Here is a 27,009-nt window from a genome sequence, read left to right on the forward strand (position 1 = left end):
TGGTACAATAAAAAAAAATCCCACTTGGCATGGTGCCACATGAAACACATTCTGAAAGGCAGACAGATCAATCCTTTCTTTTCAAAAAAATAAAAAATAATAAAGTCTGTAGTTTGCCAAAGTAGAAAGATATCCCTAAAATAGAGCATGCTTCAATTAAAGACACATCACTGCGGTCTAAAAGAGACCTTACCTTATAGTCACCATCACTGAAAACACCACCATCATCTGTGAACAATGGTTCAGGCGCTGCAGGCGGCAGATCAAGCACGCTGTTAGAAATTCTGGGCCTTCATACAAGTTGTGATCCTGTTCATCCAACACAATGGATCTGCCAAAATACAGCAACATTTCTGTTTCACAAAATATCCCTCTTGAATGAGTACCCCCCCCACCCCAACTCGTCCCTCCTCCCCCACCCCTTTATAGATCAACCAGCAGCACCCACGGCTTTTTCTTCTCTTCCTTCTTAACTCCAGTGCAGTTATGCTTCAGAGGGAAAGCAGTCCAGTCAACAGGAATTCTGTTCATGTTTGACATTTCTACAGTACAGGATTTATATCCAGTGCCAATTTTCAGAGCCAATACAGAAATAGAATCTCTTATACTGTAGCAGATAATAAAGTGTTACGGTCAGCATCAGCTTTAAATATTATTCTGCTGGCAAACGAATATAATTACTTGTTTACACCATCTCCCAGTTTATCAAACTAACCTAACATTTCCCTTTGATATTAAGACACTTAAACAAACACACATCCTCTTGAGGGTGCTAAACATCCAAAATAGATAACTTGGCTTACTTTCATTTGTGTTAATATTTATTATTCCTCACAACAATCAACATCTGACCGCGTGTGGTCTGGTTGTTTTGAGGGGTTGCTCTCTACATTTTCAGATTCACTGCATGGCAACAGTCGATTAGCTGTGTCACTAGCAATAACTGAGAAGGTATTTTCTGTTTAGCTGCAGACGGAAATTAATATCTCGGCTTAATAGACACTGGACTGGCATCCAAAAGACACAAAACACAGGAAAGAACCATACCTTAAAACGCAGCGGGTCGTCCTTCTTCACTGCAGGCAGAAAAGTTGTCCACAGGTGTATTAGCCTAATGGAGCAGGAGGATCCCGGAAGTAAAAATGGCGCCATTTCAGTTGTTTGTCGCCTTAGTAACGTTAACTAGCAAAAGCAGCGAGTAGAAACCGTGCGCGTATTATAACAACTGGATACCAGATCGAAAATAGCGCCCATTCAGTTCTGATGGAGTTGCTCACCTGACGCAAACGCGTTAATTAATTACCAAACAAACGAGTCGCCCGCTTCTTCATACGTCAAAAACTCGCGCATGCGGAGGCGCCTTTTCCTTCCCGCCGAGTCCTTTCACAATAAGAGTCGCGCTGATCGCAGTGAGGATATACATATGCCAGCCACAGTGAAGGTATGTGTCTTGTAAACATTTGTAATTGGTGTGTGATGGCAGTGGACCATGGATCTATTAATACGTATCCATGCAGTGGACCTATGGCATAAAGAGAGCAGCGCTTTCAGGTCGTGGTTGATTGTTAGAGGATTAGTGTGCTAGTTTTATTCTTGTCGTGGGATTTGTTTATAGCTAATACATTATGCTAGAATAATGTCAGCCAGGGCTCAAACGCAATTTAAAAGGTTTAATATGTTACAGCATTTATAATTTAGGTCATGCTAGCCTATACAAACATTGGAATACCTCTGATTAATGAAAGTTTATAATAACCATATAAACATCTACTAGGCTACTCAGTGGGCTGCAGGATGTGAAATGTTTAGCATCAGCATCATTTTGCTCCATAGTAAAAACTGAGTAATAGTGTGCAGGCAACGCCTCCACTGGAAACAAAGTGTAGGCAAACAAAAAGCAGGGGCTTTACCATATTTCTCAGCAGAAAACTGAGAGAAATTCAGTGTAAACATATCAAAGATTAATCATTACAGGATTTTTTAATAAAAACTAAAAAAAACTGCCACAGTAAAAAGCTTTTTGGCATGAAAACAACAAGCATGCAAATATGTCACTTGTATAATCTCTGTTAAAAACAAACCAAAACTTTAAACTGTACATTGATTAACAAGAAAAAAAGATACAGCATTTTAGTTCGTAGGGTAGGAGACGGAGCAGATATTTCCCCCTGACATATTCAAACATTTCATTTTTACTTTTAGCTAATCAAACCTAGACACTCTAAAGGAAAAAAGTAACTTCTCAAAAGCTGAGTTTCGTTCATGTCATTTCAAAAGCAAAAGAAAATCAGTAAGATCATGAGTTCGTCTTGTGAAACCATGGTTTTATTTAACAGAACAGCACTTATTTAATAAGTGAGGACATTTTAGACTTGATTAGGGCTTGTACATTAAGAAGTGGCTTTTTATTAGAGAAATTCTGTGAACCTGAGGATTTCTGAAACCATTTCTAAGTACTACTATTAAAGAATGTGAAGATGATGTTCCTTTCTTTGTATTATGCAAATGTAAGAGCCAAGTGTACAGCTGCCTTGAACTGCAGCTTTGTGCTTATGAGTGTAGATTTTTGATCGGGCTGCGAGTGCAAGTGATAGTGTTAGTGGGCACTAGCCTACCTCAAACAGGTCTCTTACAAAGAAGGGATGGCACTCCGCAACAAGTTAAAAATACTGTATGTTTTTTACTGTTAGCACAAGACACAGGCTAACAAGTTGAAAAGGTATAACCTTGCTGGAATGATATAAGAAGGCTAATCAAATCCCATTTCACAGCAAATTAACAAAAACAATTTTGGCAAATTTACGTTCTTTGGCCACCATCTTGTGCCGGTCCAGGAATTTCACCTCTAGCAGCACAATGCGATTTGCTCACGGCTGTCCCTGCAAATCATGGCCACAGTTCAGAGAAAAAACACACAAAGAAGCAGAATCCTATTCCATCATTGCTAGCTGTGGTGTCTGCCTGCTTTGAACTCAAAATTTCAAAGTAAATGCTTCAGCCACCACGGGACACTTAGCTAAGAGCATCAAAGCAGCGCCTAGAGGCAGGGGCTGGGACAGACGGTGGCTCCCCTCATGGCGAACCATCGGCTTGATTCCATGATCCAGCTACTCCACAACTGATCCCGAGATCCAACTATCGTACTGCGGCTAACTTTAAGCCTCTGCACATGACAGTGCAGAGAGAGACCGCTCTGATGAGGAACCATAAGTTCCCTGTGGACCAAATAGTCAGACACGGATTTACGAGTCTAAAAATCCCATTTGCAATCAGATTATACAGTAAAAGGCAAGCACATTTGTTGTGTCTGCCACCAGTTTTCATAAATTCTACCCTTTATTTTGTGCTTAAGTATTTTAACTCCTGAAAATTTATATACAAAGCTGCACCCACGTCAGACTTTTATTCCTATTGCAACTCCCTATGTGCCATTGTAGACAGTGAGAAAACAAGGATTTTGCAGCAATAATGTATCTTGTGCACAGCGTGTATCTTTAGTAGATACATACTTTTGATACTTGCTCGGACTCTGATATTTGGGTTTGATACAATTTCCATCCCCTTAAAGTTCATTTTGGAGCCTTTAATGCTTTCAGTAAATGCATGTGGTCGCTGGAATCAAGAAGCCAGCCGCTGCTACTTAGACTAATATCATAGGTTAAACTGTTACATTTTGAACCAAGTCTGTTTCCCCTTTTTATTTCATTACAGTTACATTTGCAGGAACACCGCAAATGCAAAGACAGGGCAGGAAGTGTGTTACGTCTGTCTCTCAAATTTCCATATTTCCCACTCCAAAGTAAAACTTTAAGCCAATAGCAAACAGTCTCTGTCGTGAGGACTCACCATCTGTCAAATGGAACCCAGTTAATCTCACACACAAGCTGAGATGCAAGATGCTAAAAAGAATAATGCGTCATCCAGCCAAAGCTCAAGACTATATGTAAAAAAAAAAAAAAAAAAGCAACAATGATTGAAAAGATACACATTTGTCAGTGAACATCTCATAATAGTTAGAAACTGTTAATTTAAAAATACTACAACTACTACATAATACTTTTCATAAGCATCAGATGATAAATAATGATAACTATTAATACCATTATGTGATCAATAATGCATTTGAAAATGATCTGTAGCGTAGTTTTATTGACATGGAATGGCAAGAATTCATTTAGAAAAATCAAAGCACACCAATACTCTCCTTTTTTCCAAAATGAATGTTCATTCAAAGATCAAACCATTTCACTTCTGTTGCCTTTAATGTACCTTCTTTTAATTTAGTTTTTAATATTTTGATTGAACATTTGTTATGGCACTCGGTGTCCAAAAAAAATTACAATAGCCACATGGGATGTAGAACGATATTTAATTAAAAGAGAAGTATCAGCCTGTGAAATATTTTCAGCATTAATTGCGCAGACGTACATCTGTTGAAGAAATGCCAAACGAAGAATCGTATATCAGTGAGCCTCCTCTGTTATTAAATGTCCTTTTGGATTTGGGCTGTCCAAGCTGATACTTAGTCGGAGTGACAAACTATAAAATGTGGCCAGTCATTCAGAGGTCTGGGACCAGGTTATGGGCCGTCTGCCTGCCTGCCGCATAACCATGATTAGTATGTTGGTGTAAGTAACTGGATTGTAAACTGATATTAACCTGAGGGTCCGGTGCTATTCGATTCCCAGTCAACCAAGAAGACAACAAACCGTCGCCCTGGGTTAGGAAGAGGAAGTCTTACAGATGTTGTTTTGTATGTTGAAAACTTCTGTATGAAGCACTGTCAGTGAGGGTCGTATTTATTACTACTGTGTATGTACTCGCTAGATTTCCAGAGGTGACTTGAGGCGACTGGCTGTGGCTCGGTGAAGCCACACACTGTCTGTGTGCTCAGTGTTTCACTTCCAGTTTTGTTGCTAATTATTTTGATTGATTTTATTTCATTCATGGCTCAGTGCAGTCTGTTATGGGTTTGTTCATGCTATAGCGGTGACAGAGACATTGATTAGGCCTGACGCCTCTTCTGTGCCCGCAGTACATGGTGTATGGGAGGAGTGGTCACCGTGGAGCCTGTGCTCATTCACATGTGGCCGAGGGCACCGCACTAGGACTAGGATGTGTGCCCCTCCCCAGCATGGAGGCAGGGCCTGTGACGGACCTGAGACCCAGACTAAGCTTTGCAACATAGCCGTATGCCCAGGTATTATCTATCTGTCTCTTAAGTATATAAGAATTAACCGTATTAACTATTATCCCCAAAGGCATGAAGGTGAGAGTAATGTAAGAGGTATGATCATAAACTCATTTCAGAGTTTCAGGTGTTGAGAATTGCAGCAGTTTACCTGAAACACAGCTATATAATCATTTATCTATACGAAACTGCAAAGGTGAGTAAGGAAATGAATGAGTGCATTTTGTGGTGCATTGGAAATAATAGTGCTTACACAATAGTGCGGTTTAGGAAACCCTGTGGAGAGTCAATACTGTGATACTGACGTCAAAATCACTTACCCACATTGCCTGTGAATGGTAAGCAGATTAGTGATGATGAGTTTTTCCACACAGTAAATGTTAGCTTTGCTCTGGTAACAGACTCAGTAAAAACCACTCAGTCCTAGAAGCTTTCCCCTTTGCTCAGACATGGGGAATAGACAGCAGCTAAAAGTGTGTGCAGTTTGTGCCTTTTGACGTAGTAATAATCTAAATCTAAATATGGAGATATTCTTCAAAACTCTTTTTTTTATCCTCTGTTCTCCTTTTTGCCTTTGGCTGGAAAATTTTAACCTGTGAAAAAAACAAAAAAAAGGCAAAGCAGAATCTCAGCTACACCGCAATTTTCCAAAATCCACAAATAGTAGTGTGATTCTTTCTTGCTTTCCACTCAATGTCTGTTTTATTGGCTTTCAATCTGAGAGAGAATAGTGATCTGAATATCTCCTCCCATTTCTGTCTGCCCTCTTTTTTTCCCTACACTTGGGATATGCTTGTTGGGTTGTGGTTGGTGCCCCAGTGGACGGACAGTGGCAGGAGTGGAGCTCTTGGAGCGATTGCTCGGTGACCTGTGCCAATGGCACTCAGCAGAGGACCAGGCAGTGCTCAGCGGCCGCCCATGGGGGATCTGAGTGTCGCGGTCACTGGGCAGAAAGCAGAGAGTGCCATAATCCTGACTGCACAGGTAAAATCCTGAGCCTCTTAATTCTATATCCGCTTTGATGTCTAAATTCAAAATCATGATTTGAAACAGGGGAAAGAATGACGACAGCACCCCATCCCCCCATAGCCATAACCATTATTACAGCCACGAGTACAACAATCATTTCTCTGAAATTTAGATTAAATTTAAGATTAAATATAAAGTTGTTCCTCTCTTTCTGAAGAGCTCTGGACCAAGAATCAAATCTCCGTTGTAAGAATCAAGAATAATGTTTAAGACCATGTTCTATCAATTGGATTTGTAAAATCCAGTTAGATATACTGTATGCCTTTCACGTAATTCAGGGTTAGCTGTCCAAACTGTCTGTCAACATCACAGATGTATTAGAGGCTCAAAGATGTCAGCTTAGTGGTCTCCATCAGGCTTTGAATTGTCTGATCATATGAAGGGCCTGAACACTCTCCTAATCTCCTGATGCAATTTTGAACTGTAGCAGCACATGAAGCAGCAGGGATATGTATTTTTTTTTGTTCTGTATTTCACTGGTATGTGTGTGGCAAAGACATCCCTCTCAAATAGTTAAGAGTCAGTGCAAATGCCATGTAACCACTCACCTGCTCTCTTGAACCACCAAAACAGCAGTAAATGCTTGTGTATGTGTGTGTTTTTTTTATTTTTTGTGCATATGATAATGAAGCAGGAGATGCTGCTGTTTGCTTCACAGTAAGAGGCTGCATTATACAATTTATTCTTTTAATGAGACCCACCTATTTAGCAATTCTTATTTGTCTCCAAGGTGAGAGATCAAACATTAGTGAGACAACACAGTCTAAGCCATCATTTATCAAGTCAGCACCATGTCCATGACTCCTAGAGGCACTGCTGCCTTGGTCTGTGGAACAAAATAGTCTGAAGTAAAATCTCTCTTTATATATATATATATATATATATATATATGTATATATACTTACAGTCAAACACTGTGTTCCTCTGGGCAATTAAGTGTGCTAAAAGGCAGCAGGTATTCAAAAAAATTAATAAAATGGAAAGATAAGCTGCCTAATAACTACAATAAAGGCCAGCACAGGATTTTGAATCAATGTTATGTGTTAGAAATTTGAAAGAGTTTCTCCAACCCTGCTGACACATGAGCTTGCATCTGTCCGAGGAATCAGCTGCTCTGATGTGGGGAAGAGACTTCGCTTACGGGCTGGGATTTGATCAATGTGTTGTGGATAGTTTTAGCCCAAAGATCACAATGGTTTTCTGTCTCCCTCTTCTTCTTCTTCTTTTTTTTTTTCTTCAGGAAGCTTTCCTGACAGAGGTTAGTTGTAGGACACCAAGTTCAAATGGAGATGGAGAGGTTCAAATGAGAGTCGAGTGTGTTTCCTGCTCTCAGGGTGTTGTACCTTTCCCTTCAAACAAGGGCATGTGATTTACTACACTGCTGAAGGGGCACATCTGTTTTTTTTCTCTTTTCTTTTTTTGTCTAATGCACAATTTAACAGTGGTCATTATACAGGCATAAAACATGCGGGTTGCTTTGGAAACTTCAGCAGAAATGTCTCTCAATGCTGGAAAAGTGAGGCGAATAATCACCTCTCACAGAGCAGCTTCTCTAGCCATAAAACACACATTCATCCTCCTGGTTTTTCAAAGTAATCCTGTTCGTTCTTGGAAAATTACCAACAAACTGCATCTACAAACTGAATGCATGGATGGCAGAACAAATAAATGTAATCAAAAAATATTTAAGATGTCACACACTAATTAAAAGCTTGAATGGCATTAGATAATCACTTAATAGTGTTGTATCTTCTTAGTTAATATTCTGTTCATTTACTAGCACATTTTGTGCCTCTGAGAGTGCCTGTTTCTAACCGGGGGGGATTTTGTTCCAGCCAACGGCCAGTGGAATCCTTGGGGTCCGTGGAGCGGCTGCTCGAAGTCGTGCGATGGAGGATGGCAGAGGCGAGCCCGGGTGTGTCAGGGGGCAGCGGTGACCGGGCAGCAGTGTGATGGCACTGGAGAAGAAGTCCGAAAGTGCAGTGACCAGCGGTGTCCAGGTGAGTCAAAGGATAATAAGACTTAAAACTGAGGGGCCACAGAGAGGCTGCAGACAAGTAGAGGGAGATAATTATCTCTGCGGAGCCAGTGACACGGCTTGTTACATAAAGTAACTTAAAGCAGAATATGAAGAGGAGCTGCAGATAAGTGGATACAGAGGGGGTATGAATACTTATGGATATATTCCAATAAATGAAGAAATTGAGATAGTGGTGACAGACATACTGACTAATGCAAGAATCATATAAGCTTACTGTGTGATTTTCAAAGTAATCTCCTTCTAAAGTAGAGTATTAAACATAAAGTCGCTTAATATTTCCATTCTCCAAAGTAAAGAAGAAAAAAAAAAACTCAACTTTTTATTATTGCAATTATGCAGCGCACACACTCACAAAAATTGAGATTAAAGGATGGGGTACGTTTTATTATAATCCTTTTAAATGGTGTGTTTGCATTCACCAGTACTATACAGCTTTGATTCCCTATATTTCCATACCTCCTTGTATGAAATATGAGGAAATAGTTGCATCATAGTGGAAATGCTGAAAAGCTCTTTGCACTGACGTAGCAACACTTTGCTCTTCAGCTCCGTACGAGATTTGTCCTGAGGACTATGCAGTGTCAATGGTGTGGAGACGGACGCCGTCAGGAGAGCTTGCCTTTAATAGATGCCCACCCAATGCCACAGGTAAGGACATGAGCTACATCTTCAACTCATTTGTTGTTATCACTGCCTGACTCCTAACGGTGCTGTACGCACAGGGAGATTTATGGATGGACTTGTAATGTTATTATTAGCCGCGTTCCTTCATTGAAGACCTGTCCCAAGGGATAAGAGGGGACAAAATGGTGGATTACATTTTAATATGTGGATTCAGGCATTTGTTAAATGATACAACAGTGTGATTAATCCACTTCAATTCCACCTATGTTCAAGGATTGTCTGTTTGAATTGCTGATTTGCCAACAAGTGCAACTGTCACGTTTATTTTTACAGTAGTAAAATTACCCCACAATTATAGACTGCTATCATGGTATCACTGTTAGAATACATATCAGAGTGTTCGTGATTTTCTTCCCTTTTTTTGTTATATTATGAGCAATAATACTAGATCTCTGCCACAACAGAAAGCTTTCCTTTACTGTAGGAGGTGACAGGCTCTTCTGCTTCTTAAGTCAACTGTCTCATCTTCGCATGGCACCAAGACTTTGCTTCCACATCTGAGAGAGAAGCGTGCACATGCCTTCATCCCGTTTCCACATGCAGTGATATAACTCATGGCTGCACCCGTCAGCACACAGCTTGTGTACTGGATGGGGAAAAAGGAAAAAAAAAAAGGGAAAGAAATGTTACTGTGATTCTGAGAGCATTGTTGAAGGAAAGAACACTGAGGTCTGTTTTCAGACATTAAGCAGAGGCTTTAATATGTGCACAGAGAGGAGAGCATTAGAGCAGAGGATGTGAGTTCTAACAGGGCGAGACTAACACTCAGCTCTTTGAGAAAATAGAAGAGAAAGGAAGAGGAAAGAGTTGAGGTGATAAAAAAAACAAAAAAAAAACAAAGCTGCTGTGATGCAGGTTACTTTTGTTCTTGCTGAAGGTCAGTTCACTAACAAATAAGACGACAGAAGAGTGAGGCGCTGTCGGGTCCTAAAGTTGCGTGTTGGTTCCGCACGGTAAGCTGTTGTAAAACTTGAAACAGTCTGGTATTGTGAACTGACATTTCTCCCACAGCCATAAAGTGGCTAACTGGCAAACTGGATGCAGCAGCAGACACGCTGCCATTCACAGATGGCTTACCTGCGGCAAAGTTATGGAGAGTAAGATTTACTAGCATGACATTAGCTTTCCAGCTTGACATTAGTTTTATGGCTAATAACTGCTCTGCACTACACAGCTATTTACAACTGGCTCTGAGGACTCTCTGTGTTTCTTCTTCCCCTCTGTATGATGCTGTTTGAAATTTAACACCTTCGCTGATTAAGAATTTCATTTACACCAAGAGGTGTGTCAGAGTGAGACACTTGGCTCCTTTATACAGTCGGACTAATTACTTTGCTTTCCTGAGCAGTATCACGTTAATTAATAGCATTAATTATATTTAAAAAGGAAATTAAATGTATTCTGGTGAACCTTGCACTTAAATGACCAAATTATTCCACATTCTCTTTAAGCAGCTGACTTTGGACCTGCAGTTGTTTGTTTGTATCCTATTAGTTTTTGCAGGTCCCCACACTCTGGCAAATCGCCGCTGACCTCTTACTGTAGTGTTTGTCAGTGTTGGTGAACTCTGAACATCCGCATGCACAGAATGTATCGTATATCTCTTTACAAGAGAACCAGGACCTTTAATGTGTGAGCAGCAGTATCCTGCTAAAATAACAGACAGCTGACATATTTCATGTTTAACTACTGAGTACTGAGCATTTCCCTGTCAAAGCTGGTCCTGACCACTGAAAAAAAAAAACAAGATGGATAGGCTAATAGTTCAGGGCAGGTCAAGTTTATTTCTAAAGCTATTAATCACAGTCCCAGTGTCAGGAGGTTTCACAAAGCCCACATTATGAGACTATGAATGAAAACAACACCTCCCAACCTTTGACCTGCTTAGATCAAGGTTAAACTAACAAAACACCGCAATGAGCAAAAAATGTGGAAAGAAAAAAAGCCAACCCATCACGGTCAGACCTCCTCCTTCCAGGGCAGTCAGAAATGTAATGGCTGCTGAGAGCGGGTAAACAAAGATGAAATATTGATCAACACAGGCAGCATAACAAAATGTGCGACACAAATGCAGCAAGACTGCTTGGATGGAGCGTCCGAATGTGTTAAGGGCATAAGCGGCTACTCAGCCGTAGTCACTGGCGTCATCAAGGTCATCATGGGAAACGGCACCCAGTGCAGGGAGAGTCAGCGAGGCCTCGGTCATCACGGATGACAACTGCCACCAGAGGCAAGAGGGGAGGAAAAGTCGAGAGGATTCGTACTCACAGCAGATGAGTTTGTTCGCTTTGTATCATTCAAGTTCGTTCGCTGGTAAACACACACAGTAAAAAGTCAGAGCAGCCTCCTGTCTAACTAGTCAGCCTTTCCCGAGGAGACCGGGTGACTTTGAAGTGCTGTGAAGGGCTAAAGCACAAAACACGACACACGCACTTAGAAAGTAAGAATTAGATTCCTTGATTTCTTTACAAATACAGTTCTGCACAGAATTTGTTCCATGTTTTACGGTGCAGTCTGAATGACCAGTATGTGTCCAGTGTAATGCTCTCATTTTAACATTTTTTTGCACTTTTAACTCCACTCAAACCTAAAATTACTTGTTACTTTGCTGAAGAGGTTTCATGTGTGAAAGCTCTTCTGCTGCTATTTATATGCATGTCTAATGAGAACCCCAAATCTCAATTATCAATTGAAGTTCAAGTCACCCAGCTGAAAGAGGCAGCAATTAAAGCAACACAACCACAAGCTATTAAACAAAATGTATCACAGGTTAATGCAGAGGAAAATGATCCTGTACTCCTCCAGCAAATAAATTAGACCCCATCCTGTAGAATGAATGAAGGGTCATTTTATTTGCGACATATGCTCAGAGTGGACATGGGGTTGTTTCATGCTGTGATGGTATTCAATCCTCTCTCAGGCTGTGTTTTTGTCCCATAACTCCTCAGGTGCTAAATTTTGTTTTAGCTTTCTCCTCCTGTTTGAATAAAAGTCCTCTCTCTAATCCTAGCCAGGTTGAGGATGCAGTAAAACTGGACAGCGACAGGTCAATGCCTCTGTGGTAGTGCAGCCTTGGTTCTGATCAAGCACATCTCCGCTGTCCTGTATTTCATAGACAAGCTACTCTACATACATCACTGGTGAGGCAAGGTCAGATGACAGAACCGGGCGAAATCACAGTGAAAAACTTTGTGTTTTCATCTCTGACCCTATTTGATCCAAAAGAGCTAAGCCAAGAAGAGTTCAATTCTAAATAACTAAAAATTACATTTATTCGAAATGCTGATATAACATTTAAATTATATAGATGATGAACTATGAAAAGTCACTTATTTTACAAAACAGTGGGAAGAAGGGATGGCACAGCTGCACAAGTTAATGGAGGAAAAGGTTCATTTAATGCTTGTACAGGTTTCATTTTATAATGACCAGTGTGGGATTCGATTTTGTTTAATGCAGTTTTTGACTATCTTTAATTTTCTTTCTGCAAAACTGTTGTGCAAACAGAAAATGAGCACAGGGAGACATGAAAATTATTTTTGGCCTTGGGCAATTTGTAGCTTCCAGTACTGCTGAACTGACATTAAAATTACATCATGGAGTACAATACAAAATTGAGAGCAGAATAAAGGTCATCAGAAGGCCAAATAACTAATATCCTTTTTGTCAGTTTTTTTTTTTTTACTGTTGAATAAACATGTCTTTCAAGTCGAACCCGTCTATTATTCAGCTGTCACATTTCAGTGTTAAACAATTTTTGAATGCAGCCTTTTCTCAGTGCTTTGTGTCTTTTTGCCACTTCTCAGTTAAAGCACAGTTTCTCTCAGTTTACAATGACCTTTTAAGCCTCTAGGAGCCAAAACACTGAAGTGAATCCTTCAATCTGAGATATCAATCCATCTTGAGATACACTTACCCACCTTTTCTTTGAGTGTGAGGACCTGAAACATGATGAGTGCAAATTAGATTTTTAAATTTTTTAATTATTATTTTTTTTTCTGACGTTCATCACAGAAGGAAGTAAATAAAACCTCCCCGGTTGAAGGCAGTTTGGAGGGAGACAAATGCTCAGCACAGTGTAAAGCAATGGGCCGCTCCTGTTGCCCTCTGGGTTGTCTCATTGTGCTGCATGGGCGCTCCTGGCATATAGCGATGTTTTGTGTGCACTCGTGTCTTCACCAGGTAGTAGCAGTGAAGAAGGTGGGTGTAGGAGGTGTGGTTTTGATCTCTCTCTGTCTGTGTGTGTTAGTGTGTAAAAAAAACAGAGAGAGAAAGAGAGAGAGAGGGAGAGAACAAGAGATAGCGATGGGTTTATCTGAAGCACGGATGCCAGGGGAAATGTTTTGTACTGTGGGAGTTTTCCTCAGGATGTCAAGCACCTGTGTTGGAGCGGTGGGGTGATGTGTGAAGTGCACTCCACCAGGTCGACAGCTGGGAAGGTGTGATGTTGGACCCCTATGTAGGATGTGTATGGGGATGTGGGTGGATATTGGGAGGTTCTGCTATTTCGGGATCACTGTTTAAATGCCTGACAGCTATCACAGCTGAGCTACTGCACGCCTGAGTAAGCCACTGGAACTCCTATTAATACGCCACACAGTGCATATATTAAAAAGCCTCTGTCTGTTGCTTATAATATAAAACCAGTTGTTCAAATAGAGCAGAACTCCCCCCTCCTTTCTTTCCCTCTCTCCCTCTTTCAAAGACGTGCCTCAAATCCACTGCAAAATGTAGCGGGTGACATCAGATTTGATGGCGACACATGAGCAACAGAAATGGACAAAAAAAAAAGGAAAAATAGAAAGTCTGTCATGAAAATAATTCATGTCTCTGTCCTCCTCCTCTTTCCTGTCCTTCCCCCTCATCCTGTATCCAACTCCCTCCACCTCCATCTGCCTTTCTTTTTGGCTCTCCTTTGGTCTTAATCCCACCACCCACCAACCCCACCTCTCCGCTTTCTCTGCCTGCATCCACCCTCATCTCCCCTCTCATCCCTTCCTCCCTCCCTCCCTCCCTCCCTCCCCCTCCTCTCCAAATCTGTCGCTGTCTCTACCTCCTCTACAGGCACCACTAGTCGACGCTGCTCTTTGGATCACCGTGGTATGGCCTTCTGGGAGCAGCCCAGCTATGCTCGATGCATAACAAATGAATTCAGATACTTGCAGCAATCAGTAGGTGCAAAGTCAGCTCCCTCTCACAGCCTCTGTTTCCAATGCATCATAAATTACATCCCCAGCGTCTCGTCCCCCCCACATACCCCCCCCGCTCCCTATTCTCATCACAGTGTAGCCAAAGATTAACCACTTTCAATAGAGGAGCAAATTGAAACACTGATTTTGCCATTTTTGTCTTTGTAATGAATGGTCATAGTCAAGTCCTTAAACAGTTTGAGTAAGTGTTTCTGGCATGTTCTCATCTGTGTTTGTCTTTGTTCATTTACTCGAGTCCCCCGAAAAGAGGAGAAACAAATTACAACAGTTGTTGATACTGTGAAGAACATGTTGTACTTTTGTACTTTTTCTAACTAACTGCCAATGCTCACTTGCACTTTACTGCCTTTCTGAATTGCATCTGATAATATAATGAATTACTGCCACCGAAAACTGCAAATTCTGAACAAGCACAGCACCAGAAAGAAACCAGCTACAAAACAACAAAGCAGGGAAACTGTCAGCAGTCTTCTGCTAAATACAATCAGTTGTCTTTGGCTAAAAGAACAGGTGTGAATTGATGTGAACTCATCCCTTTTTTCACTGCAAGGCAAGATGAGACATTTCAATTGTAAAAAAAAAAGAAAAAAAAAGAAGATCTTCTTTTGTTAAAGTCTGAGTAGTTTTTATTGCAGTATTTTAAATACATTTTTCCTTTACTGTGTATGCATTTAGCCTGGATACACAACAACGCTTCCACTAGGATAGGTAATTTTGGTAACCCTCTGTCACTGTTAAAAATAAAATAATTCAGAAGAGCTGAGACGGCACATATAGCGCTGCACCTGTGAACGTGTATTTACGGACATAAACCCTGTGCAATGATGTGAGATGTCATTTCACTGTGCAATTTCTGCCTAAATGTGCGTCTTCTGCTCCAGTTAACTCTTTTATTCACATTGGCTCATTTCAAAACATCCGCAAGGCAGAATACATTTCGGCCTGGCTTAGATATAAGCGTCAAAGAAAAGGCCTTAGAGAGCAGATTCTTTCTTCCTGTTCTTTTTTTTTCTTTTCACTCCATTTACTCTGAATGTGTAGTTTAGCGCATATCGTACAAAGTTGTGGACATCGATGCCCCAAGTTCTCTCCTCTCCTGTTTTTGGAGGTTCAGGGGCACCTTGCTAAGGGCCAGAGGATGCTGGCCGGGGATGGGATGTCCCAGGTCACAAAGAACCTGCTGGACCTCACCCAGAGGAGGAACTTCTACGCCGGCGACCTGCTGTCTTCCGTGGAGATCCTTCGCAATGTGACAGAGACCTTCAAGAGGGCCAGCTACGAGCCGTCTTCAGATGATGTGCAAGTAAGCAGACAGTGGTTTTATCTTAACATTATATCACAGACTTATATTCATACCCCACTGTATCTATTTAGAGAAACTAACCAACTGGATAAGGCTAACATTTGATGCATGTTAGAGAATGAAAATCAAACATTTTCTAACATATCTGAAATAACACAAAGGCTGACAAACACATCCCATAGCTCTATTGTATTAAGATATCTCCTCCACATCCTAAACAGTTTCATCTCATCGTGTTGGGGTTGACTGCAGTCTTGATCCTCTTTATGTCAATAGGATGATGGAGATTACTGCTAAAGCTCCGCCTCCATCGCCAATAAGATAATTTGTGTCCTCGGAGCTGTGTCATTTTCAAAGACACTGCCTGAACAGTCCTATGTGCCTGTCACAATTTCTGAATGTTGCTGTGTGTGTGCTAAATAGAAAAAGAAGTAATTGGTTGCTTGAGTTAATGAAAAACCAAATTCTCTGTTATAGTTTGTGTGTGACTTTCTAATCTTTCTTAGAGTGGTTTTGTTGTTATTGTTCTGCTGTCGAGATATGAGCAATAGGGCCAGAAAAGTAGAAAGGTATCAGCCATTTTCTGTGTGAAAGTATGAATAATCTCTCCTTTTAATAATGTGAAAGTTCAGTTGGCTTTAAAGTCCCATAAAAGAATAGAGTATCTGCTGACTAATAAGCTTTTCAATATATTGAATATGAAATTTTACTCATATTGTTAGGTGTTATACAGATCTCCTGCTCTGAAGGAGAGGAAATGAAAAAAGGCCCATGAAATAAGAATAAAAGCACATAATGAAAGGGGGAAAAACAGGCTAACCTAGAGTGAAATCCCATCCAGTGATGCCAGACATGCATCACTTTTAGAGCTGCGGTATCATTTGAATATAATTGAATTTAAGTGGCTTTTACTTCAGGTTAGGATGTAGGTAATGAAATCACCAAAATGTTCAACTCACTTAATTATAAACTTCCAACACGCGGTGGCATTTGAACAACAAAATGTCAGCCAGGGATGTTCGTTTCTGTAGTTTGCTGCTGGTTTCATGCACATTTGTCACATTTATCCACCAGACGTCAGGTGCACGGTCTGCCGCTAATATTCTGCAGGAATAAAAAAACCCAAATGTGGCCGGCCATGGATGGACAACCCAGGTCCCATTTAGTCATTTTCCCCTACAATGGGAAAAAAGAAAAAATCTAAAGAGATGAGGAAAGCATCCCGTCTCCGGTTATTATGAGAGCTGTATAGTGTGTGTGGGCAGACAGGAGAGCAGTCAGCCAGCCCACCCCCTCCGTGTGTCTCTGCGCTAATGCAGTGTTAAAGTGGGCACATTACCACCAGAGGGAGCATAAGCATTCAAGTAGAAAACAAGATAGCCTGTGTCAAGAGAGAGAGCCACTCCCTCAGGCACATTGTAGACCAGACGAAATAACAAGGCTAAAGATCAGACAGGGGTCCTATTACTACTGCAGGCATGCACCCCAAGCAGCCCCTGCTTTCCGCTGCTGAAGAAGACAATCCACACAGCTGCTCAGCCATTCCCTTTCATCTTTTTTTTTTTTTTCCCTGATTGTAGCCCGTGCCTCTCTCCTCTAGCATTAAGTGCTTGCTGCAAGCTGCAGGGGTTCAAGGTGTATTTTTGTCAGGGCTGATCCACATATTGCATCTTTTCCTCTAATCATTCACCATCATGGCTTCAGAGGCAAATTTCCTGTTGCTGCCGAGCCCTGCAGGGAACGTCATTATTCCTTTATGGAAGTCCCTGATTTCCCGCGATCAGAAATGTCAGTATGTTATCCATAAAAGTCATTCCTGAGTGCGTCGTGTTTATCTGTCACGGTTTAAAAAGCATCTCGCTGCAGTGTGCCTGTAATACTTGTGTGTGGGTGTGTTATGTATTTCCCCTTTCATCATCTCCACAGAACTTCTTTCAAATCATCAGCAACCTCTTGGAGGAGGAAAATAAGGAGAAATGGGAAGATGCACAAAAGGTAGGCATATGGCAGTGCACTTAGTAAATAATTCAAGTTTCTGCATGAATGTTTTGTGCCTCAAAAAATCTTCTTAGAGCTCGTCTCGCAGCTGCTCCGTCGGAACAGCGGAGATAAAGGAAAAGTCAGCTTAGTGTTGAGATAATGTTTTCCTTACACATATCATTGCGAGAGGGTCATTTAGCTGGAGTGACATCTGGCCTCATTTGGAGAGCCAGTTCCTCAGACCTCCACTTGGTGGCAGCAGCACTGCCACAGAGAGTGCCCAAGCATCACCACCACTGCAGGACTCATTTCCTCCTGCAACACATTGTTTCTCGCGGCTGATACAGATCATGGCAACCACTGTGATTAGACCATTACTTAAGCTGAACTTTAGAGTAGAGACAAACAGTTTAGACATTTTATTGCTTGTAGCACAGCGGCGGAGACTCTTATTACCTGCCTGTCGTTGTACGGCAGCTCCATCATACGGTGAAGCGGTATTTTGTAGTAAAAACAAAACACGCAGTCATATTCCATATAAATGGAATAGGAGCAACAAGCATGACTGCGCTGCAGTGTAATGCACTGTAGATCAAAATCTAAGAAGGGAACAGTTCATTTTCCCCGACCCTGTGTTTATCCATAGAGATTGGCTTGGGGCTATGTCCTCTGTTGGACACGTCTCTCAGCTTGAGAGGTGGCATCTCCCGTTTTCAAAACTGCCACTGGTGTCTGAGACAACCCCCGAATCCCGAAATCGTGCACATCCAGACTCTGACAGAGATACCATCTGTGATGACTGCACGTCTGCAGAGGGCATCTGCTCTGCTGTCACCTTCACTGGCAAATTGACTTAAATTAGGTATCACCTGCGCTGACACATGACTGAGGTGGGTGTCTTAAAATCAGTCAGATCTCTTTTTTGTCACCGTTTCGCCACGCATGACTTCAAGTCAGATGGTAGAGGGAAATGCAGGCAGTTCGAACTCTGCCAGGAGTGCCAGTCCTGGCTGTCTCTGCAGGCAGTAATTAGGTGTTTACTCACTGCAGCTTTAGTTTGGCAGGCCCCAAAGGTAGGTTGTCGGTGAGAGGGGGCCTCACAAATGAGCCGTTTCGTCAGTAAGAATGCGTCAGAGACGGAGACAGACAGATCAGAGGAAATATGGAAATGGGAGAAGTTGTCTCTTTGATTGAGCACCCAGAAGAGATATGTGACACGCTTAATTATTTCTGTAGTTATTAATGCGCCTGTCCGAGGAGTGCTGCTTCAGTCCTGGCTCTCCACCAAGTGGACACCGGCTAAGCGACGTCGTCTTCTGATTTCAACAGACGACGCTTTGACTACTCAGTTCTCGAATTTTCTCACTTGCTGGCTTTTTCTTGCATTAATGAGTGTTCTGAGCTCATGTTTCCACAGCACCCACACACACCACACGCTGTGGACATTCAAAACGCTCAGATGAAACACCTCACTATGAGGTTTTTTACTGGCTGTGGAATTGGCTCTGTGCAGAGATCACTATATATTCACCTCCTGTCACTGTTACCATGGCAAGGAAAGGAAGAGCTCTGTCTACAGAACCTCCACTGCAGCCATTTCCCTCCGCTGCCTTCACATCTCATGGTTGCCATGGAGACCAGCAGAATGAGCATGACTGCACCGTGCGTCAGATATGCCGGAAGGGGCGATGTGATGTGCTTTTCTCCCCCCCACTATGGCTTTCACTCTGCTGTGTCAGAGGCTCTCAACTTCAGCATCACTGATTCCCTGGCTTTTGCGGCACATGTAGACGCATGTGCGAACACACAGGCCACAAGGTGTTACCGAGGGGAGGGGGGAAGGAGGGGGGCACCTGCCTCAGGTATGAATAGCAACCCCGAGTGAGGTGTTAATTGCTAAATGCCACTCAAAGGCCTTTGTAATTGCCTGAAATCAACATTGTGCACTCACACATTTGTTGGAGTCCTGCAATAATATTTGGTGTAATGTGGCACATTTCTCTCACAGACATTTTGAAACGTTGTCACAGCATTGTTCTGTGTAGCTGCCGGTACTTTGTGAAAGTGGCAAATGTGTCGGAGTGTGGCACATGACACAGCCACACACTCCTACAATCAGCGTCTCACAATCTCCAGGCAAAAGACAGAACCCCACCCCCCACCCCCTCTCGAATCAAAGCTTCTTATTAAATTTGACCCATCGCCACAAGATTGGCAGACAGGACAGTGGTCCAGTCTCTTGGAGCTTCAGTTATTGAATTAGCCAGCCTTTGATTTATCGACGTGGAGGAATATAGCTGAGCAGACCAGCAGTGTCCACTGGTCGAGCCGTGGAGCTGACCATGGTGCTGAACCCCATGCCTCTGCATTTTCTCACTGAGCACTGAAGTCCATGAAGCGGCACATGAGCTCAGGCAATCACCCTTGACTTGGCCAAGGCGTCGAGAAGAGAAGCCAACCAGCAACGACCATGTCTGCAGAGCCGCTGGTTCTAGCTCTGATGTTGATGTCACATTGATGATTCAATAAGGGCTCCAACTACCTGCCCATTATTCTCCTGATGAACCGATTAATCATTTGATCCACAAAGTATCACAAACTAACGAACAGTGCCCATCAAATTTCCTCCAGAATTCAAGGCTGCATGTTCAAATAGCTTTTTGTCCAACCAACAATCTAATCTGTTGGCTGTGTATTGCACTTTTGCCTGAGGCAAATTCCCCCCTCGGGGACAATAAAGTACTTCTAAATTTCTCTTCCTCCGCCAGGTTTTCTTTATTTTTGCCTCAGCTATAATAAGTTTAAAGCTTTTCATGTACTTTACAAGTTTATACACTTGAGCAGATGTAGAAATTACATAACAACATTATTCAAAACTTTATATCTGTGGTGTTTTTCTAATATGTATTCACGATGATCTGCTTTTTAGTTTATAGTGCCCCACACATCTATCCTCCCAGTAATACCATCCCCTGCTGCATTTGTGAAATCATGTCATGGCAGCAATGTTGAAATTGAAAGTGTCTCGTTTCTTTTTTAATCTTGTCCAGATCTATCCGGGAGCAGTGGAGCTCATGCAGGTCATAGAGGAATTCATCCACATCGTTGGACTGGGCATGAAGGATTTTCACAATGCCTATTTGATGACTGGGAACTTGGGTAAGAATCAGCCCACTTTACCTCCCTGACCTTGTTTTACCATTTATTTCTGCTTGACATGGACACATAATCCCTGTGCTCTGCTGACTCTTCGTGTCAATTTCCCCACCATCATTAATTTGGGATAAATGGCGCGTGGTGAGGGTGGGGGAGTAAAATTACTGCAAATCAATAATGTTAATTAAAACTGAGCTTGTGGTCTTAATGTGCTAAATTCCTATGAAAACACTTAACACCCAATCCAATATCAAGAGCGTGCGGTGGAGAAACCCTTATGAGAAGAGAGCTCCTCTTAACTAGAGCTAAGAAAAAGTTCAAGATATTTTGTATTCTAGTAGTATTTTATATTTTAAATTAATTACAGTTAAATAAAATTTGAAATGTATGTTTTAAAGGAATTTAAGGAGCAAAAAAGTGGTTCTTGTTTATTAGACACTTTATATTCATCAATGCTTTTAAAATTTATAGCGCATCTGAATGAGTTGTGTTTGTGTTGCACATTATTGCAGTCCTTTCAGAAAGATGTGATTAGCAGTATTCCCTAAAGCATGTTGGGTAGAAGTGCAGCAGCATAAAAAAAGATGCTTGTCAGTTTCTTGGGAGATTAGCAGTCATGGAAAAAAATATTGTCAGAGTGTCTGATAAAAGGCTATACAATTGGAAGTGAAATTACAAGTTATTCTTTGCAGCTGTAATGAGCTTTTTTTCTGCGCCACTGATTGTGGTCCAGATTATAACTCCCCATCTTTGAAAAAAGAAAGTCTCTGGATATGAGCAATATTTCTCTTCCCTAATGTTCTCATGGGTTCTTTTAGCTTCTGTCGCACAGCTTCTTGGATGATCTGAGGTCTCTGTGGCATTTCATTTCTTACTCAGCCATAAATGGTGTCTTACTGGAATGGAATAATAGAACTGTGGTCTTGATTTATTCATGCTAGCGAATGAGAGCGTGTACAGCGGAGCTGGTAGGCAATTCCTCCGATGGAGGGAAGTATCTTCCTCGTATTCTTTACAATAACTAACATTTGACCCAGTTCTAGCAAGCACTCAGTTTATGGTATATGATTTCCATAATGATGAATACTGTCGGTAGCCCACGGAATAGCATACAAAACATGGCGCAATGAATGCGGCCATCAAAATGCCATTATGTAACACCATGAGAGGCAAATTAAGTAATGGACACTTAGAAATAAGACTTGAATGCATTTCGTAATTCCAAGAAGGCATTAATGACTTCTTTCACAGATGTTATAATACTTCTGTGCCCTTCCTCTATTTATACATGTCCTCCAATTTGGCCTAATGGTTGTCATCCAATCTCACTGGCACTGGCCTACTCTTAATGCTTGAAAAGGCCATTAACACATGACCCTTGCTTTATAGACAATATACAGTCTATACTGCGAAGCACACTTCAAGTTGTCGTTGTCGGTGAAATGTTTTGTCCTGACTTGTACAAATTGCTTGAACTGCAGTGTAGTTTGACTTTTATTCTATACGTCAGCCGTATGACTCTGTTGCCTACGCTCAAATATGTGGAACCATGGATTAAGACCGTCCAGTGTGACAGAACCTTTTGTTTTGTTTTTTAAAACATGGAGCAATGATGCAACATAGCACTATATGAGTCATTGCATGTTTTACTTGTTGGCTGTTCTCTTTGCATTACATCATTTTCACATTTTAGTAGATTTTTTTTCATTTCATTGGTTTCAGTTGATTTTATATAATATGAAAATTAACTTGCAGAAATTTGACACAAGCAGTACCCCACAGAGAACACAACCTCATGCTTATTTCCATCATAGTAATGACATATTGTTGTGTGCGATGCTGCATTTAATGAGGCATCAATTTGAAAATTGATTTGGAAACTCTTTCCCATCACTGTATAACAACAACCGTGTAATCTTGACACAAATAATAGAAGACAAAATGCAAATTGTGACAGATAACATGCACGTTTATTTTCATGTGTGCACTGAAATAATGGAAAACTCTGGATGCCTGTAAAATATTGTGGTATTATATATTAGTGATTTTTAATAAGTGGGCTACAAGACAGAGAATCATCAGAGGAGTGAACTCTGTTTCACTACCAGGTCTTGTCACAAACGACTCTTATTGATGTGATGAGGAAACTCATATTTTCAGCATATTTTAAGTCTGTGGCAAAACTTTCATGCACTATAATACATTTAAAACTGACATATTCAATATTGATCCTATACGATTTAAGGTTTCAGGCTCAGATTTGTGTCTGAGCGTTTCAGATTATTCCTTTAGGTTTGATTAGTCATTCATTAAGAAGTTAAGAAGTTCATTAAGAACAAAAAAAGCCTCCAGTTGTCTTTTTGCCTGTTACAACTCTCCAGGCGTGACTGAAATAACTTCCTGATTGCTCCATGTACCTTGGTTATAAGTGATCTTCAGTATTACTCATAAAACTAATTCAGAATTCACAAAATTGGTAAATCTCTGAAGTTTAAAGTTGTAAGTTTTAGTGCCTTCTCATCTCTAACAGTGGTATGTAGCACCCTGTACCTTTTCACCCCATTAACAGGATTAATGTGTAGTCAGAGGAACTTTTTATTATTTCCTCTTCTTTAGTAGCTCACAGAAAGGGACTGAGCATGAATCTTCAACATAATTTTAGGCCATCAAAGTACTGCTGTGAGGTTTATACATTAAGTAATAAGGGGGAATAAAGTCCACATTATTTTCCATCAAATTCTTTAGGAACTCACATGAACCTGAGTAAATAATGCTGGGGAAATACAGCATCATTACCATTTTGGTGATGCGGAAACCGAAGCAAGCAGATTTCTCAAGGAGTTATTTATTTTTTTGGGAAAATCTTAGCACGGAGACTGAGGGGCTGTTTGGCTTTTTGAGTAGTTATTAGAAGATGTAGCAGTAATGAGCTGCCTCTGGCTAGAATCAACCAAAAAAACTCAGTGGATGCTGGTGGAAAAATATTAAAGGTCTTGTTGGGAGAATTTTCTTTAGTGCACGAAGCGACTACATGCATTACCTGTATGTTGTAAATGTCAGAAGAAATTGCTGCTGTCCATGTTTTATTCAATTTTGCTGCGAGAAAGAGTATATGTGGCCAGAAAAAACAAGCGAATTGAAGTAAAATGTGACAAAATTTCACACATTTTTAATGCACATCCTGTATTTCTCAATATACCAGTTTCTGTTTTTGATAATACATGACTAATTATTTTACCCTTGGACCAACACAAGCTTTAGTTGCCAGTCACACAGTTATTTCAGCTCACACTACAGAGCCTGGTGCTGTGGCTTTTGATTAAAGGAATGGAAAGTTTTGTGGATCCATCGGTGGAATCCAAGTGGGGAGCATCTGGCTGAGTAAGATATTGCGGCATTATTTCGTCACTAATTTATGGCAGCCTCCTGACACTTAGATAAATACTGGCTGTCACCAGTGCATCGTCCTCTGTCCTCCTACTTTTAGTCAAATAACCTTGATTGCAAAAGGCTCTCCACTCTGGCAACTCGCTCTCTCTCCTTGCAGGCAAATACTTGGAGGACAAAGTGAAGCTCGGGACATGTTAGAAATTAAATTAAACACCACTTTGAAGGTGGAATACATCATGCACTTTTGACACCTTTGTTCTAGCTGTCTGTTGTGAGGCTACACTTCATGGTCGAGAAAATGTTTTGACTTTAATCGTGATTAATTGCAGTCACGCACACACAAAATGGCTGCAAATGCTCATTGATTAATGTTTTGTGCAAAATGTTTATGTTGTCTGACTTCAGCAGTTAAGTTAATGCTGAGCTTCTCATGAACACATTCAGATGTAATCAGCATCGCTATGATTCCCTCTTATGAAAATGAGCCGTATACAGAATCTTCTCAGTGCACTTAATCGGTGTTCAGAAGCATCACAATGCTAAACGATCGCTTCATTTATTTATTTTTGCTGTCTGGCTCCATCAGGCAAGTGCAAAGCCCCATTTACCTGCAGAATTACCCAGAACTCTGAAAGACAGCCTCCCTAGCACCCTGTTGTGTGTCACAGCATGCCTTTTGACTAAAGCTATCAACACTAACACGCACACACACACACGCACACTGCCCACTGCTGCTCCCAGCATCTGGTGCTGTTGTGAACAGGCGTCTTTGCAAATGGCGGGTCTCGTGGCGCTCTGTGATTTCAAGCCCGCCACTTGATCACAGAAGACACACCTTCACCGTCACAGATTTCACTCAAAACATGGAGTCTTTCCAGGATTCAAATTGTATTACTGGCAGAGCACAAGGAACAATGGAGCTTGTGCATCAATAGTAGGATTAGCCTCAGATTCCCCTCACTGAAGCACCACCTGACTGGGACGGGATGTGATACCAGGTAGAGAACAGTACAGCTTTATCCTCCCCTTGTAATGCTGAGGCCTTTTCAACTGATCCTGGGTGTTTTCCTTGTCATTGCCTTAGTGTATGGACTGGCCTTTTATGGCACCTCATCAGGGAGGTGAGAAGGGGAAAGAGTGATTAAGAAGATTACTTGTCTAGCAGCTGTCATATGCCAGTGGAAGCACTGATGGTCCACGGAGTGGTAAATGTGTACATGGATGCTTTAAGAGTCCCATTTCTTATTCATTCTTTGACATATCCACATACACAATTTTATTTGAAAAGATAAAAGTAGGAGTTGAAACTAAATGCATTCATACATTGCTAGATGTTGTTTAGAGATGCTCAGTTTGGCAGAGGTGACATGGCAGGCTGCGATCCTGTTTTGAATTTAGGTCACAGGACCACTCCTTTATTAATATTTGGATCACAGATTGTGTCTTAAAAGAGTGAAGTAGACTTTACCTCTGTGGAGAATTCACAGCTAGCAAAAAAAAAGCTCTGTCAGAAGACTTTTAGAGCGTAAACTGAGTGTAGCTAGAGCAGAGGGAAACTTTCCAACTGATACAAACCTGGAATCTTACTGTGACGAAAACACTCATTTAGTATCCTTTCAAAACTTGACTCAAATGCATCAGTGTTGCTAATGCTACATAGCATTATCAGCTGTTTAGCCTAAATAGGCTCACAAACATTTCCCTATAGAAACATTTATCAGTTACACATCAAACTTAATTCCTTTACTCACCAACATCTGTCAACAGCTGTTCTGTTCTTTGGGATTGGACTGAATGCTAACAAACTAGCTGTGGCTAATCTGGTCATTCCTCATAGTGATCCGCTGACAATCTACCACGAAGACAAAGCTGAGAGGGCGTGCTATAACTTCCTGTATTATAAAGACAAAGACAAAAAACTTAAAAACTCACTAATGACTGTTGCTTGACAAGAATTTCAATCGTTGGCAGAGCCAGGCTAGCTTCCAGTTTCTACTGTTTCTCAAAATGTTGACAGCTGAAATCAAAGTTGTCTTGTTAGTCTTTTCTATTTAGTGGTATTTTGCATTAAACAAAATAACTTAGCATGGAAACACATAGATAATGAGATGCAAAAAAGAAAGAATAAATAAATAAACAAGAAAATTCATTATTCTCATGTGACAGATGTTTTCATTACAGGGTGCCCTTTCATAAATGTGTCTGGGATGATTCCCCATGTGACCATCTGCTGACTTATAAATACTCCCAAGTGTATTGATCATCCAATATATTTCTTCATTGGTCTGTTTGTTTGAATTCCACAGTGGCCAGCATCCAGAGACTTCCTGCAGTGTCTGTGATGACTGACATCAACTTCCCCATGAAGGGTCGTAAAGGCATGGTTGACTGGGCCAGAAACTCCGAAGATAAAGTAGTCATCCCAAAGGGCCTCTTTGTTTCCCAGTCAGCAGGTATGTGACTGAATATATTTCACAGAGCCGTCATGCTTCTACTCAGACACATCTCTCCTCACAGCTCTGAGTCACATGAGCAGACTTCACATGCAAACATTATTTATCGTAAAATATAGGCTACATGTGAAGTTCATTTCTGTTTAAAATCAGCAGAAACATTTCAGCATCTGCAGAGGAAGCTGTTGTAGATGAATGCATAGTGAATGCATTAGGATGGATTCAGTGGCCGCTGCTGAGGAACGGAAAATAAAAATCTTGACATCTCAGCAAAAGCTGAATGATTTGAGTTGAATTGCTTTGAAAACAATAAGACGTTCACACAGGCACATCAGTCTTGTGCAGTAGGTCTTTTATTTAAATATTTTATGCTACACCACTTCTCGTTTTTGGAAAAAGTGAGGAAATGCTACAAGCCTTTGAACAAAGCCACTTTGCTTGCCTGTGCTTGTTCGGTCACTGAGTTTTCCATCGACTCAGCATCCTTTCACACAGCGCCAGTTGCCACTGTATATCCAGAGCCAGACAATTTGGTTAATTGGTGTGATCAGTCTTATCTGGAATATATCAAA

At 41.1% G+C, this 27,009-nt stretch overlaps 1 protein-coding gene across 22 annotated transcripts in view; it reads left to right on the plus strand.

Annotated features, from left to right (window-relative positions):
- The window catches only part of adgrb3 (adhesion G protein-coupled receptor B3), a 110,714-nt gene that overhangs the window by 49,105 nt on the left and 34,600 nt on the right, over nt 1-27,009 (plus strand). For 14 of the 22 annotated variants that reach the window (XM_085800281.1, XM_085800284.1, XM_085800289.1 and 11 more), the window contains 9 exons: nt 5,036-5,200; nt 6,011-6,175; nt 8,056-8,220; nt 8,808-8,909; nt 14,010-14,116; nt 15,264-15,458; nt 17,385-17,453; nt 20,489-20,597; nt 26,291-26,437. In XM_085800281.1, coding sequence (XP_085656407.1) covers nt 5,036-5,200; nt 6,011-6,175; nt 8,056-8,220; nt 8,808-8,909; nt 14,010-14,116; nt 15,264-15,458; nt 17,385-17,453; nt 20,489-20,597; nt 26,291-26,437 — 1,224 coding nt within the window. The remainder of the gene's footprint in view (nt 1-5,035; nt 5,201-6,010; nt 6,176-8,055; nt 8,221-8,807; nt 8,910-14,009; nt 14,117-15,263; nt 15,459-17,384; nt 17,454-20,488; nt 20,598-26,290; nt 26,438-27,009) is intronic. The other 8 variants (XM_085800282.1, XM_085800286.1, XM_085800296.1 and 5 more) reach the window with 3 other exon arrangements.

This window comes from Trachurus japonicus, chromosome 15 (assembly GCF_045865225.1).
Source record: "Trachurus japonicus isolate A0001 chromosome 15, Traja_1.0".
Lineage (NCBI taxonomy): Eukaryota > Metazoa > Chordata > Actinopteri > Carangiformes > Carangidae > Trachurus > Trachurus japonicus.